The sequence below is a fragment of the Salvelinus fontinalis genome, unplaced genomic scaffold (assembly GCF_029448725.1).
Source record: "Salvelinus fontinalis isolate EN_2023a unplaced genomic scaffold, ASM2944872v1 scaffold_0006, whole genome shotgun sequence".
NCBI lineage: Eukaryota > Metazoa > Chordata > Actinopteri > Salmoniformes > Salmonidae > Salvelinus > Salvelinus fontinalis.
The window spans coordinates 304,154-320,228 of NW_026600215.1; the positions used below are offsets into that span (position 1 = coordinate 304,154).

The 16,075-nt window shown below is 43.6% G+C and overlaps 1 protein-coding gene across 1 annotated transcript in view; it reads right to left on the minus strand.

Annotated features, from left to right (window-relative positions):
• The window catches only part of pgr (progesterone receptor), a 36,454-nt gene extending 26,435 nt beyond the window's left edge, over positions 1-10,019 (minus strand). Inside the window, exons 1-2 of the mRNA XM_055910392.1 lie at positions 8,817-10,019; positions 8,396-8,505 (exon numbers count right to left, since the gene is read on the minus strand). Of these exons, the coding sequence (XP_055766367.1) occupies positions 8,396-8,505; positions 8,817-9,820 (1,114 nt within the window). The 5' untranslated portion in view covers positions 9,821-10,019. The remainder of the gene's footprint in view (positions 1-8,395; positions 8,506-8,816) is intronic.
• Positions 10,020-16,075: the final 6,056 nt, after the last annotated feature.

Below are 16,075 nucleotides of genomic sequence, written 5' to 3' on the forward strand. Positions count from 1 at the left end.
AATCTGAGTACAGCGCTCAGAGCCAAAACAAGCCTTACAGATATCCGCCATGTAGTGGAGTCAACAGAAGTCAGAAATAGTATTATAAATATTCACTTACCTTTGGTGATCTTCATCAGAATGCACTTCCAGGAATCACAGTTCGACAATAAATGTTTGTTTTGTTCGATAACGTCCATAATTTATGTCCAAATACCTCCTTTTTGTTCGCGCTTTCAGTTCACGAATCCAAATTGATGACGCGCAGGTCAGACGAAAAGTAAAAAAATTCCATTAAAGTTCGTAGAAACATGTCAAACACTGTATAGAATCAATCTTTAGGATGTTTTTAACATAAATCTTCAATAATGTTTCAACACCTGACTCAAAGAGCTCTCCTTCCCTCATTCTTCACAATAGAAGCATCAAACAAGGTTCTAAAGACTGTTGGCATCTAGTGGAAGCCGTATGAAGTACAATATGACCCCAAAGACACTGTATATTAGATAGGCAAACCTACAAACCTCAGATTTCCCACTTCCTGGTTGGATTTTTTCTCAGGTTTTTGCCTGCCGTATGAGTTCTGTTATACTCACAGACATCATTCAAACAGTTTTAGTAACTTCAGAGTGTTTTCTATCCAAATCTACTAATAATATGCATATCTTAGCGTCTGGGACTGAGTAGCAGGCAGTTTACTTTGGGCACCTTATTCATCCAAGCTACTCAATACTGCCCCCAGCCATAATTAATAAGAAATTTGTGGAGTGGTTGAAAAAGTAGTTTTAATGACTCCCACCAAAGTGTATGTAAACTTCTGACTTCAACTGTAGCTCTGAATCCATATTATGGCAGAGGTTGAAAAGCCATAGCACATACGTTTTTTCAACAACAGGTTACGGTCACCTAATTATCCCCAGCTTACAATTGGCTCATTCATCCCCCTCCTCTCCCCTGTAACTATTCCCCAGGTCATTGCTGTAAATGAGAACGTGTTTTTAGTCAACTTACCTGGTAAAATAACGGATAAATAAATAAATAAAATATATAAAAACATGTTTTAAAAAAGGTCAATAATTTCAAAGGCTGCACTGAAATCTAACAGTACAGCTCCACAATCTTCTTACTATTGATTTCTTTCAACCAATCATCAGTCATTTGTGTCAGTGCAGTTCATGTTGAGTGCTCTTCTCTATAAGCATGCTGAAAGTCTGTTGTTAATTTGTTTACAGAGAAATAGCATTGTATTTGGTCAAACACCATTTTTTCCCAACAGTTTGCTAAGAGCTGGCAGCAAGCTGATAGGTCTGCTGTTAGAACCAGTAAAGGTTGCTTTACCACTCTTGGGTAGTGGAATGACGTTGTCTTCCCGCCAGGCCTGAGGACAAAGACTTTCCTCTAGGTTCAGATAAAAAATAGGAGAGATAGGAGTGGCTATAGAGTCAGCTACCATCCTCAGTAGCTTTCCATCTAAGTTGTCAATGGCAGGAGGTTTGTCATTATTGATCGATAACAAAGATTTTTTCCACATCTCCTAAACTAACCTTACAAAATTCAAACTTCCCCTGCTTTTCTTTCATTGTGAGGTTTTTATGCATGAATACAATTACATACTGTTCGTTGTTGGCATTTCTTGCCTAAGTTTGCCCACATTGCCAATGAAATAATCATTAAAATAGTTGGCAACATCAAATGGTTTTGTGATGAATAAGCCATCTGATTCGATGAAAGATGGAGTTGAATTTGTCTTTCTGCCCATAATTCCAGTTAAAGTACTTTATATCATTGATCTTGGCTTCATAATAAAGTTTCTTATTCTCTTTGTTGAGTTTAGACACATGATTTCTCAGTTTGCAGTAAGTCAGCCAGTCAGATGTGCAGCCAGACTTTTGCCCCAATCTCTTTACACGATACAGTTTTTTTTCAGTTCCCCCTCAATCCATGGAGTCTTAACAGTTCCTCCTCAATCCATAGAGCCTTAACAGTTCCTCCTCGATCCATAGAGCCTTAACAGTTCCTCCTCAATCCATGGAGTCTTAACAGTTCTTAACAGTTCCTCCTCAATCCATAGAGCCTTAACAGTTCCTCCTCAATCCATGGAGTCTTAACAGTTCCTCCTCAATCCATGGAGTCTTAACAGTTCCTCCTCAATCCATGGAGTCTTAACAGTTCCTCCTCAATCCATGGAGTCTTAACAGTTCCTCCTCAATCCATGGAGTCTTAACAGTTCCTCCTCAATCCATGGAGTCTTAACAGTTCCTCCTCAATCCATGGAGTCTTAACAGTTCCTCCTCAATCCATGGAGTCTTAACAGTTCCTCCTCAATCCATAGAGCCTTAACAGTTCCTCCTCAATCCATGGAGCCTTAACAGTTCCTCCTCGATCCATGGAGCCTTAACAGTTCCTCCTCGATCCATGGAGTCTTAACAGTTCCTCCTCAATCCATGGAGTCTTAACAGTTCCAACAGTCAGTTTCTTAACAGGTGCATGTTTCGCAATAATCGGAAGAAGCATTTTCATAAATTCATCAACTGCACCGTGTCAGAGATTGTTTGTTTTGTATGTTTGTGTGTTATGTATTGGTGCATGACGGGTCCTTGTACCCACTTTTATTTATTATGTAATATTTATTTATTATGGTTATTATTTATTATGGTTTTGGAGTTATATTAAGTCTATTAAACTATGCCATTTATACCAAGTTCGATTCTCCTGCGCCTAACTTCCCTGCCACCTACACACACGACATTACACAGCGTCTGGATGCTCCTCATTAATCACATCAGACCAACACATATTTTTAACATCATTCACATAAGAGTCACAGCAAAAACATTTTGTATGATCTCTTATACACTATTCTTTAAGGCCCAGCTGTTGGAACTTTGGCTTTCCTGGATATAGCCACTATATTGTGATCACTACATCCAATGGGTATGGATACAGCTTTAGAACAAAGCTCTACAGATTTAGCAAAGATGTGATCGATACATGTGGATGATCTTGTTCCTGTAGTGTTTGTTAAACACCCTGGTAGGTTGATTAATAACCTGAACCAGATTAGAGGAACTGGTTACAGTGAGAAGCTTCCTCTTGTTAAACACCCTGGTAGGTTGATTAATAACCTGAACCAGATTACAGGCTCTGGTTACAGTGAGAAGCTTCCTCTTGTAAAACACCCTGGTAGGTTGATTAATAACCTGAACCAGATTACAGGCACTGGTTACAGTGAGAAGCTTCCTCTTGTTAAACATTCTGGTAGGTTGATTATTAACCTGAATCAGATTACAGGCACTGGTTACAGTGAGAAGCTCCTCTTGAGCGGACAGCTTGATGAAAACCAGTCAATATTCAGGTCCCCAAGAAAGTAGACCTCTGTGTTTACATCACATACACTATCAAGTATTTCACACATATTATTTAGATACTGACTGTTAGCACTTGGTGGCCTATATCAACACCCCAAAAGAAAAGGCTTTAGATGTACCAGGTGAACCTGCAACCACAACACTTCAATAACACATAAGATCTTCTCTAAGCATTACAGGGATATGGCTCTGAATATATACAGCAACTCCTCCCCCATAAGCATTCCTGTCTCTTCTATAGATGCTATATCCTTGTATTGCTACTGCTGTATCATCAAATGAATTATCTAAGTGACTCTCAGAAATGGCTGATATATATGAATGCTATCTGATGTTTGCAAATTATTGATTTCATGAACCTTATGTCTAAGGCTAAATATGTTTGTCAAGTATACTCCCTCTCCGGCCTCTAGGTCATCAGCCTGCTGATCATCTCGCACACCTGTCACCTGCGCCTCATGACACTCACCTGGACCCCATCACCTCCTTGAGTGTCTTCCCTGTATCTGTCCCTCACCTGGACTCCATCACCTCCTTGATTATCTTCCCTGTATCTGTCCCTCACCTGGACTCCGTCACCTCCTTGAGTATCTTCCCTGTATCTGTCTCTCCCCTGGACTCCATCACCTCCTTGATTATCTCCCCTGTATCTGTCCCTCACCTGGACTCCGTCACCTCCTTGATTATCTTCCCTGTATCTGTCCCTCACCTGGACTCCGTCACCTCCTTGAGTATCTTCCCTGTATCTGTCCCTCACCTGGACTCCATCACCTCCATGATTATCTTCCCTGTATCTGTCCCTCACCTGGACTCCATCACCTCCTTGATTATCTTCCCTGTATCTGTCTCTCACCTCGACTCCATCACTTCCTTGATTATCTTCCCTGTATCTGTCCCTCACCTGGACTCCATCACCTCCTTGATTATCTTCCCTGTATCTGTCCCTCACCTGGACTCCGTCACCTCCTTGAGTATCTTCCCTGTATCTGTCCCTCACCTGGACTCCATCACCTCCCCGTATCTGTCCCTCACCTGGACTCCGTCACCTCCTTGAGTATCTTCCCTGTATCTGTCCCTCACCTGGACTCCATCACCTCCCCGTATCTGTCCCTCACCTGGACTCCGTCACCTCCTTGATTATCTTCCCTGTATCTGTCTCTCACCTGGACTCCATCACCTCCTTGATTATCTTCCCTGTATCTGTCCCTCACCTGGACTCCGTCACCTCCTTGATTATCTTCCCTGTATCTGTCCCTCACATGGACTCCATCACCTCCTTGAGTATCTTCCCTGTATCTGTCCCTCACCTGGACTCCATCACCTCCTTGAGTATCTTCCCTGTATCTGTCCCTCACCTGGACTCCATCACCTCCTTGAGTATCTTCCCTATAGCTGTCACTCCCCTTGGTTCTTTCCTCAGGTGTTATTGACTCTGTTTTCATGTCGGTGTGTTGTTTGTGTTTCATGTTAATTGTTTCTTTTATTTATTAAAACATTCCCTGAACCTTCTTCCTGACTCTCAGAGCACTCGTTATAGAATGACGCCTTACCAAAGGGAAGCATCAGGGAATGCTTTTTTTGTTTTGGTGGGAATGACGTCGGGTCTGGGAGCCGCTACAGGCTCTCATGCCTCAGACAGATCGCCAGGCTCCCCTGCTTCCTCCGGCTCATCAGGCTCTCATGCCTCAGACAGATCGCCAGGCTCCCCTGCTTCCTCCGGCTCATCAGGCTCTCATGCCTCAGACAGATCGCCAGGCTCCCCTGCTTCCTCCGGCTCATCAGGCTCTCATGCCTCAGACAGATCGCCAGGCTCCCCTGCTTCCTCCGGCTCATCAGGCTCTCATGCCTCAGACAGATCGCCAGGCTCCCCTGCTTCCTCCGGCTCATCAGGCTCTCATGCCTCAGACAGATCGCCAGGCTCCCCTGCTTCCTCCGGCTCATCAGGCTCTCATGCCTCAGACAGATCGCCAGGCTCCCCTGCTTCCTCCGGCTCATCAGGCTCTCATGCCTCAGACAGATCGCCAGGCTCCCCTGCTTCCTCCGGCTCATCAGGCTCTCATGCCTCAGACAGATCGCCAGGCTCCCCTGCTTCCTCCGGCTCATCAGGCTCTCATGCCTCAGACAGATCGCCAGGCTCCCCTGCTTCCTCCGGCTCATCAGGCTCTCATGCCTCAGACAGATCGCCAGGCTCCCCTGCTTCCTCCGGCTCATCAGGCTCTCATGCCTCAGCCAAACGACAGGTTCCCGCGCATCAGCAGGGGTGACCGGTCCGCTCCTGATCCCCGGGATCGTCCTTTTGGTTGGCGTCCTGTGGCTGGAGCCACACGTCTGAGAGAGGGTACTGTCACTGTGCTCCCTCTCTGGCCTCTAGGTCACCAGGCTGCTCGTTATGGCGTACACCTGCGCGTCATCAGACTCACATGGACTCCATCACTTCCCTGATTACCTTCCCTGTATATGTCACTCCCTTTGTTTCCTACCCTATATATGTCATTCCCTTGGGTTCCTTCCCTATATATGTCACCCCCTTGGGTTCCTTCCCTATATATGTCACTCCCTTGGGTTCCCTCCCTATATATGTCACTCCTTTTGGTTCCTTCCCTATATATGTCACTCCTTTTGGTTCCTTCCCTATATATGTCACTCCCTTTGGTTCCTTCCCTATATATGTCACTCCCTTTGGTTCCTTCTCTATATATGTTACTCCCTTTGGTTCCTTCCCTATATATGTCACTCCCTTTAGTTCCTTCCCTATATATGTCACTCCCTTTGGTTCCTTCTCTATATATGTCACTCCCTTTGGTTCCTTCCCTATATATGTCACTCCCTTTGGTTCCTTCCCTATATACGTCCCTCCCTTTGGTTCCTTTCCTATATGTGTCACTCCCTTTGGTTCCTTCCCTATATGTGTCACTCCCTTTGGTACCTTCCCTATATATGTCACTCCCTTTGGTTCCTTCCCTATATGTGTCACCCCCTTTGGTTCCTTCCCTATATATGTCACTCCCTTTGGATGCTTCTCTATATATGTCAATCCCTTTGGATGCTTCCCTGTATATGTCACTCCCTTTGGTTCCTTCTCTATATGTGTCACTCCCTTTGGTTCCTTCTCTATATATGTCACTCCCTTTGGATCCTTCCCTATATATGTCACTCCCTTTGGTTCCTTCTCTATATATGTCATTCCCTTTGTTTCCTTCCCTATATATGTCACTCCCTTTGTTTCCTTCCCTATATATGTCACTCCCTTTGGTTCCTTCCCTATATATGTCACTCCCTTTGTTTCCTTCCCCAGGCATTATTTTTTCTGTTCCTGTGTCAGTTCTGTGTCTTATTTTTGTTTTATGTTGTGTTTATTTATTAAAACACTCCCTGAACTTTCTTCCTGACTCTCAACGCACGTCGTTACAATATTAATATGGGCTATTTTCATCCCTTTCCTGGGTAGCTTATCAGAGATAGACATACTACTGAAAAGAGCAAGCAAAGCAAGTCCATTAATCAGTGTGTGTGCTGCGGGGTTGAAGCTATGAACCAATAGGCTTGGCTCTCTCATCCCTTTCAGGCTTCTGGGAGGGAGGGTGGACAATGAGCCTGTCATAGCAGATGTAAGCAATGTTCCCACGAGCTCTGGCTGCTTTCATGGCTGGGATCAGATCTTTCCTCTTCTGGCGCACAGCTTCAGGATAGTCCGTGTTGAGGAAGAAAGTTCTTGGCTCTTTCCAGAACAGCTAACTTGTCATTGAACCTCAGGAACTTGACCACTATCGGCCTGGGCCTGTCACCTGGGCCTGTCACCTGGGCCTGTCACCTGGGCCTGTCACCTGGGCCTGTCACCTGGGCCTGTCACCTGGGCCTGTCACCTTGGCCGGTGGTGGGTTTTCCAGTCCTGTGGGCGCGCTCCACCTCAATCTTCCATTGGTCCATATTCAATTACTCAGAGATCATTTCCCTCACTTTGTCCTCAGACTCCACCCAGGTCTCACGTGGAGATTCTGCAGTTCCGTCCACAACCATAGTGTTTTGCCTTGATTGTCCCTCGAGTCTGATTTATCTGTCATTGTAATCATGAGTTCACACACAGAACTGATGTCCTCTCTCAATGACTTACTGATTGCTGTCAGCTTGCCGTTCTCCTGTTTCAACTCATCGAGCTGAACCTGGGAGAACTGCAAACTGTTCTTTTATCAGACTGAGAGAGATCACTGTGGTCAGACTGAGAGACAAGACCATGGTCAGACAGAGAGACATGACTATGGTCAGACTGAGAGACATGACTATGGTCAGACTGAGAGACATGACTATGGTCAGACTGAGAGAGATGCCCATGGTCAGACTGAGAGACATGACTATGGTCAGACTGAGAGACATGACCATGGTCAGACTGAGAGACATGACAATGGTCAGACTGAGAGACATGCCCATGGTCAGACTGAGAGACATCACCATGGTCAGACTGAGAGACATGCCCATGGTCAGACTGAGAGACATCACCATGGTCAGACTGAGAGACATGCCCATGGTCAGACTGAGTGACATGACAATAGTCGGACTGAGAGACATGACAATGGTCAGACTGAGAGACATGCCCATGGTCAGACTGAGAGACATGCCCATGGTCAGACTGAGTGGCTCTAATAAATCTTTAAGATTACGAGACCAAAACAAGTCAGAAAAGAAGAACATTGTGAACACTGGTTACTGTGATACTGTGTGATACTGTCTGTGCTTTGCTTTCGGGTTGTGCCATTCGTTTAAAAAGACAACAATGGTGCTTAGTAAAAAGTCTACAATTCTGTTATGTCTGGTGTCAATGTCTGAGGATTAGGGCTCAAAAGGCCACAATAACACTCAATATTTTGTATTTTTTATTTTTAACCACAAACGTTTTGATTTTCTTCCTGAAACTTCATCATTTCCTCTCAACCACATCCTCCTCCCATAGTACCACGGGAGTATTCAACCGGTGGTCACTCTTTAATTGTCCAAGTCAAATCTCCACGCCATATCATATTACTGTTCCAATCGTCTGATGTGATGTTGCTTACCTTCGACCGCTCGTTTAAAGAACACTTTGCAGCTTCCACACGTGAGCACCCCGTAGTGACACCCTGATGCCTCATCCCCACAGATCATACATAGTCTCTGGGGTGGAACACTGCAAAAACCAGGGAATAGACACAAATGAGCCATTGCGATATTTACACTGACAACATTGGCACACTGATATCACAGCGAATGGAGGCGAACGGAGAAATAATAAAACAAGCTCATCAAATCAAATCAAATCAGATTCATTTTGGGCAACAAAATTATAAATAAATAAATAAATTATAATAAATATTAATAATAAATAATAAATAAACAAATAAAAAGTGAATGCATGAATATAAAAACAGTAATTTAAATGAACTCAAAGATGCTGAGACTTTTACACTGGTTACGGTTTAAATAATGCTTTAATCTTACCCGCCATATCCTGTATAGGTCGGGGACCTCTGGAGCAGGGCTGAGGTGTGAATTCCATCCGGGGAGGAGTAGCCATGGTGTGGGTACTGGTCCTCGGAGACCCCGCTGGACTGGCACCAGAACGGGGAATGAGTAGGAGAGGTCTGAATGGACCATCTAGGCATTTCACTCTTATAAATCATCAAATGCTGCTGTGGACCCTGTCCGTTACTGCTCATTACATCAAAACTCAGCATGCCCTTACCGGGATGAGTAGGAAAGGGAACACCCGGCGAGTCTGTACGGACCTGGGGAACCGTCGACATCTGGTCGTTCTGATTCAAGTCGACTAGAAAGTTCGGAGAACAGTCCAATAGTACTTGTTGGTGCTGTTGTCCAGGCGCGGAGGTGGGGAAAGACGAATCATCCATAAAACCTATCTGGTGTTGTTTCCTCTCGCTGTCGTAACAGGTCTCGAGGGTAGGGATGTTGGCCGTTAGTTCAAAATCGGGACACGGTGTTTCCGTGATTAGCGACGGCTCCTTCTCATCTTTGATGATCCTACGAGCCCCGGTGGCTGTGGTTGAACAGGGTGTCGATATCATGTTCGTAGCCGCTCTCTGCAAACTTTCACGAGTTACTGTAGGGGCCGGCTGCTGTAACATGGACTCCTTCACTCCCTCTGTGCCACGCATCTCCGTCCAGCGCACAGGGTCAGAGCGGTCATAAAAAGCTTTATTGATAAGTGAGGCGTTATCTCTGACAGTACAGTCTTTGAACATGGCACCGTTGTCGCTCGAGCAAGGAGACGCGGCAGCGCACAAAGTGGCAACGTTTCCAAAACTACGCACTACGGAGGACGTGCAGACTCGAGACTGTAGCTCCTCGGAGAATTTCCGAGGCTGTCCTAATCCTACATCTGCACACTTCTCCATCAAATAACTTACTCTTTTACCGGAGTCTGTGACGTCTGAGCTCAATGTGTTCGCTGTGTCCATCCTGTCTGTTGTGTGTTTATTTTCCATTCTGTTTGTCAAAGCTACAAAAATCACGACTGCACAGTCGGTCAGAGCGCCTGTCAGTCGGTGAGGAGACTAGAGTGGGTGGTGTCTCTTGGTGCAAAGAAAGACCTTCCCAAAATGCTTTTCCGCGTTGTGACAGGCTGTGCCTGTAGTGTTCGATCCGTTCAGATATGAGCATATGCTTTGCTTGTGCAGCTACCACTGGCTTGCTGTGTGTATATATAGAGGATTCCAATGGTACAACCCATAGGTCTATGGCTCAATCAATGTTTAAAAGGGGTTTTAAAGTCCAAAACACACCGGCAATGCGGTAGAACTCATTAGGTTATTGACTGGCATGATAATGGTCATTGAATTTGACGAGACATTTACGAACACATTTGGGACCAGACTACACGGGATGGTTAGCAGCAACAGATGATGTGCAATAATGATGATATCTCCATTTCCTTTTTCAATAATCAAGTGGTTGGCCAGGGTAAAGAGGGTAGCATGAGAGAGAGAAAGAGAGAGAGAAAGAGAGCTCAGCCAAGGATAACAGGGTAGCATGAGTTCATTGAATGGCAAAATTATGCCTTGTGGCACTTCACAGACTATCGATGGTTCGTGATTAAAACACACAGTTACACACCTCTATTTCTGTGGTAAAACTGAAAATGCTTAAGGGCAAATAGGGGCAGCTCTTGCCCTTCAAGTTAAAAAAATAAAAACATTTAAAAAATAGGATCAAATTACCTTTTGATGCTGAGTTGTAATGATATCACAGTCGTAACACATTACTTTAATCAACTTTCTTTGGGGAATTTGTATTTGTATAAACCAGCAAAGTAGCCCATGTTCTTTATTTAAGTTCCTGTAATGAGAATTTATGAGGGCTGGTGTTTGCCTATACTGTATCTAGGAGACAGGCTGAGAGCAAGAGGGGGGGAAACCCTCGACATTTTCCACTCAGAGACATTATCTAATCTGAGGTTTTAATATAACCAGGGAGGACAGAGACATTCTCTAATCTGAGGTTTTAATATAACCAGGGAGGACAGAGACATCCTCTAATCTGAGGTTTTAATATAACCAGGGAGGACAGAGACATTATCTAATCTGAGGTTTTAATATAACCAGGGAGGACAGAGACATCCTCTAATCTGAGGTTTTAATATTACCAGGGAGAACAGAGACTACTAAAGCCTTGGCAGAGCTTCAATTCAGATTCACATAGATGGTTTAGAGTATTATTCAAATAAAAAGTTAAGTAATTTGTCTTTCAGATCAACTTGTATGACTCTCCACTAGCCTACTGTACAAAAAAACAACATCTCAAAAAAGGATATCTTGACTTTTTATGATGATATATTATAATATCTCTTTAAGCAACATCTGCTGTTCAGGGTTGGAGAAGATTGCTTTGTAAGATGTATTCCGCTGTTGCCTTTGTATAGCGTGAAACCCCCTGTTGGTTTTGCCATGTCAATGGCTCTATCTGTGTGGCTGTGAGCCGGTGAGTCCGACTCTCTTTGTATCCATGCTGATTGTGGTTCTGATGGGAAGAGAGCTCAGTGCGTCACAGGGTTGCAACTTTCTCTGGTGACAGGAGGGTCATGACCCCCAACGTTCTGAAAATGTTCATTTTCGTCTCCCCCAGTTTTATCATTGCACTGTGTTACAAAAAGAGGCATCTGTATGCTTCAGGACCATGCAAACACCACATAGCAGGCTGTGTGAAGGCAACGCTTCTGAAATGCTAGCTGGACCGGCAAGGGAGAGCAACGGAGGCAGCTGCTGTCAGCGTGTATGTGTTTCACTCTTTGACCGAGTTGTAAAAGCAAGCAGAGCAGAAACTAGCTACTCTTTAGTTGACTGTTGTAGCTGGCAAAGTAACTACTGTTTGACTTAACAGAAAAATATACTAATGTTTTTTCCGAGTGCTGAGCTAGTAGTGTAAGTGACATGCAACGTTGGCCAATGTTTCATCCCTTCTCAACTGAGGTGCATGAATTGGCTAGCTAACGTTAGTAGCTAGCTACCACAGCTAATTCAGCTCTAGCCATCTGTCAGATATGAGGTGGCTATTATTATAGCGCTACATTATCTAACAGCTGTTGATTGTATGGAAATGTTTTGTAGCTGTCACGGTCGTTGTAATTATGAGACCAAGGCGCAGCGTGGTATGCATACATTCTCTTTTACTGAATGAAACACGGTGGTGAATATTTCAGTACGTTAATAATGTAAGTGAATGATACAAAGTTCCATATTGAGTTGATGGGTAGACCTACAGTAGTTACAGGACAGAAGCTTCTTATGGCTGCAAGGGGCAGTATTGAGTAGCCAGTTAAATCGTGCCCATTTCAAACGGCCTCGTACTCAATTCTTGCTCGTACAATATGCATATTATTATTGCTATTGGATAGAAAACACTCTCTAGTTTCTAAAACCGTTTGAATTATTTCTCTGAGTGAAACAGAAGTCATTATGCAGCACACTTCCTGACCAGGAAGTGGAATGTCAGAAATCGATGCTCTGTTCAACTGCATGCCTATATATGGGCAATGAACGTAAGAGTCTACGTACACTTCATACACCTTCCCCTGGTTGTCAAGAGGCGGTGAGAGATGTTTTTTTGTGTTTGTCTTGGTCTGAGGTGGAATTAAAGCTCTTTGTTTGATGTGACCGTCCATTTCCTGTTTCTGGAGCACGTGAAAGAGGACATGAATTTGCCTTCTGTTTTGCTCTCGTTATGGACGACTAACATCTCCGTCTTACATTTTATTTGATACATGTGACCATATCATCGTAACGTATGTTTTTTCAATATAGTTTAATCAGATTATTTATTTTTTTTCGGGAGTTTTGCCGTGTTCCGTTCTCTGACTTTGTTGACGTTGGAGTGATCCGTGCCACTTGGCAAGTGCCCATGCTAAATGAAGAGGGATATTTGCCGTTCCAGATCAAAACAACGACTGTTCTGGACAAAGGACACCTTGTCCAACATTCTGACGGAAGATCACCAAAAGTAAGAAACATTTTATGATGCTATTTCTAATATCTGTCGTGCATGTGAACTGGTCGTGGGCGCCCACGTGTTTCTGGCTATTGTGCTAAGCTAATATAACGCAACATTTTGTTTTCGCTGTAAAACACTTAATAAATCGGAAATATTGTCTGGCATCACAAGATGCCTGTCTTTCATTTGCTGTACACTATGTATTTTTCAGAAATGTTTTATGATGAGTAATTAGGTATTTGACGTTGGTGTCTGTAAATATTATGGCTGCTTTCGGTGCAATTTCTGAATGTAGCTGCAATGTAAACTATGATTTATACCTGAAATATGCACATTTTTCGAAAAAAAACATATGCTATACAATAAATATGTTATCAGACTGTCCTCTGATGAGGTTGTTTCTTGGCTATTTATGTCTTTATTTGGCCGAATTTGTGATAGCTACTGATGGAGTCAAAAACTGATGGAGTAATAAAAGTGGAGTCTTTTGCTAACGTGGTTAGCTAATAGATTTACATATTTTGTCTTCCCTGTAAAACATTTAAAAAATCGGACATGTTGGCTGGATTCACGAGATGTGTACCTTTCATATGCTGTATTGGACTTGTTAATGTGTGAAAGTTAAATATTTAAAAAAATATCTTTTGAATTTCGCGCCCTGCACTTGAAGTGGCTGTTGTCATAAATGTACCGACGTCGGGCTTGCACGCCAAACAGGTTAAGCTTAAAGGTACGGTCTGGAATCTGTGAATAATGGTAATTTAAATTATTGAACCGTTGATTCTCTTCTTAGATAATATTATGTATAAATGTACACCAAGGTAATTATTTGTCATGCCTCATCTTAGCAAGATCAGACAGTGACAGGGGTCTCAGCAGGGTCAGGCAGTGAGGGAAGACCAGTCTGTGACAGAGTTTCTCTGTGCAGGAAACACTGGACAAGCCAGATGCTTCAAAGATTGAAACAATTCTAAGGCAGTCTGTCACGTCTATTCCTGCTCCTTCCCTCCGGCGCACTACGTCGCCAGAATACTAACCACCGGTCCTGAGATTCATCATTACGCACACCTGGCATCCTTCATTACGAGGACCTGGCATCCTTCATTACGCGGACCTGGCATCCTTCATTACGCCCACCTGGCATCCTTCATTACGAGGACCTGGCATGCTTCATTACGCACACTTGGCATCCTTCAGTAAGCACACCTGGCATCCTTCATTACGTTCACCTGGCATCCTTCATTACGCGGACCTGGCATCCTTCATTATGCCAACCTGGCATCCTTCATTACGAGGACCTGGCATGCTTCATTACGCACACCTGGTATCATTCAGTAAGTACACCTGGCATCCTTCATTACGCGCACCTGGCATCCTTCATTACACGCACCTGCCATCCTTCATTACGTACACCTGGCATCCTTCATTACGCGGACCTGGCATCCTTCATTATGAACACCTGGCATCCTTCATTACGAGGACCTGGCAACCTTCATTACGAGGACCTGGCATCCTTCATTACGAGGACCTGGCATCCTTCATTACGTCACCTGGCATCCTTCATTACGCACACCTGGCATCCTTCATTACATGCACCTGGCATCCTTCATTACGCACACCTGGCATCCTTCATTACGCGGACCTGGCATCCTTCATTATGACCACCTGGCATCCTTCATTACGCACACCTGGCATCCTTCATTACGCACACCTGGCATCCTTCATTACGTCACCTGGCATCCTTCATTACGCACACCTGGCATCCTTCATTACATGCACCTGGCATCCTTCATTACGCACACCTGGCATCCTTCATTACGCGGACCTGGCATCCTTCATTACACGCAGCTGCAGATCATCATGATTCACACCTGGACTCCATTACCTTCCTCATTCCCCCCCCCCCCCCTGTATATCCCTCCCTTATGTTCATTCCTCAGTTGGTATTGTTTCCGGTTTTCATGCTATCTCACCACATTTACGCTGTTCATTCCTCAGTCGGTATTGTTTCCTGTTTTCATGCTATCTCACCACTGTCACTGTCTTGTTTCATGTTTGTTGTTTTATTAAACATTTCACCTGCACCTGTTACTTGACTCACAGCGTCATCGTTACACATTCTGACAAACCTCCAAAGTTGATTTCCAAACAGGATGCATGTTTTGGAAAAAATGTATTCTGTACAGGCTTCCTTGTTTTCACTCTGTCAATTAGGTTAGTATTGTGGAGTAACTACGATGTTGTTGATCCATCCTCAGTTTTCTTCTATCACAGCCATTCAACTCTGTTATTGTTTAAAGTCACCATTATCAGCATGGTGAAATCCCTGAGCGGTTTCCTTCCTCTCCGGCAACTGAGTTATGAAGGACGCCTGTATCTTTGTAGTGACTGGGTGTATTGATACACCATCCAGAGTGTAATTATTAACTTCACCATGATCAAAGAGACATTCAGTGTCTGTTTATTTATTTTTACACATCTACCACTATGTGATCTTCTTTGTGAGGCGTTGGAAAACCTCCCTGGTCTTTGTGGTTGAATCTGTGTTTGAAATTCACTGCTCGACTGAGGGACCTGACAGATAATGGTATGTGTTGGATACAGAGATGAGGTAGTCATTGAAAAATAATTTTAAGCAATATTATTTTACAGAGAGTGAGTCCATGCAACTTAGGATGTGACTTGTTAATCACATTTCTACTCCTGAACTCATTTAGACTTGCTATAACAATCAGATTGGATACTTATGACCTCAAGACATTTCAGCTTGTAATTTTTGATTATTTGTAAACATTTTGAACACAATATCCACTTTGACATTATGGGATATGGTGTTTTAGGTCAGTGACAAAAAAAATTAAGTCAAGGGGTGTGAATACTTTCTGAAGTTGCTGTCAAAAACTCCAAACTCCACACAGTTGTCAACTGACTAGTTGGATATTAATTTCCTACTGAGCAAACAAGTTCTGTACTTACAGTAGTCATATACATTCGTTTTTATCCGTTTTTTTGCTTTGGCAGACCTTTGTCGGTAAAACTTGGTCAAATGGTTTTGTGTCCTACATGTAACTCTGTTTGCCCTGAAAAGAAAATGGTAAAACACTTCATTGTGAAGCTAAATACACTGAATGTATTGTGACATATTTTTGTAAAATGTATTTTAATGTTATTATATATTAAGGTAATTATATATTATATAAATTACTGCCTTCATTTTTGCTGGTCCCCAGGAAGAGTAGCTGCTGCCTTGGCAGGAA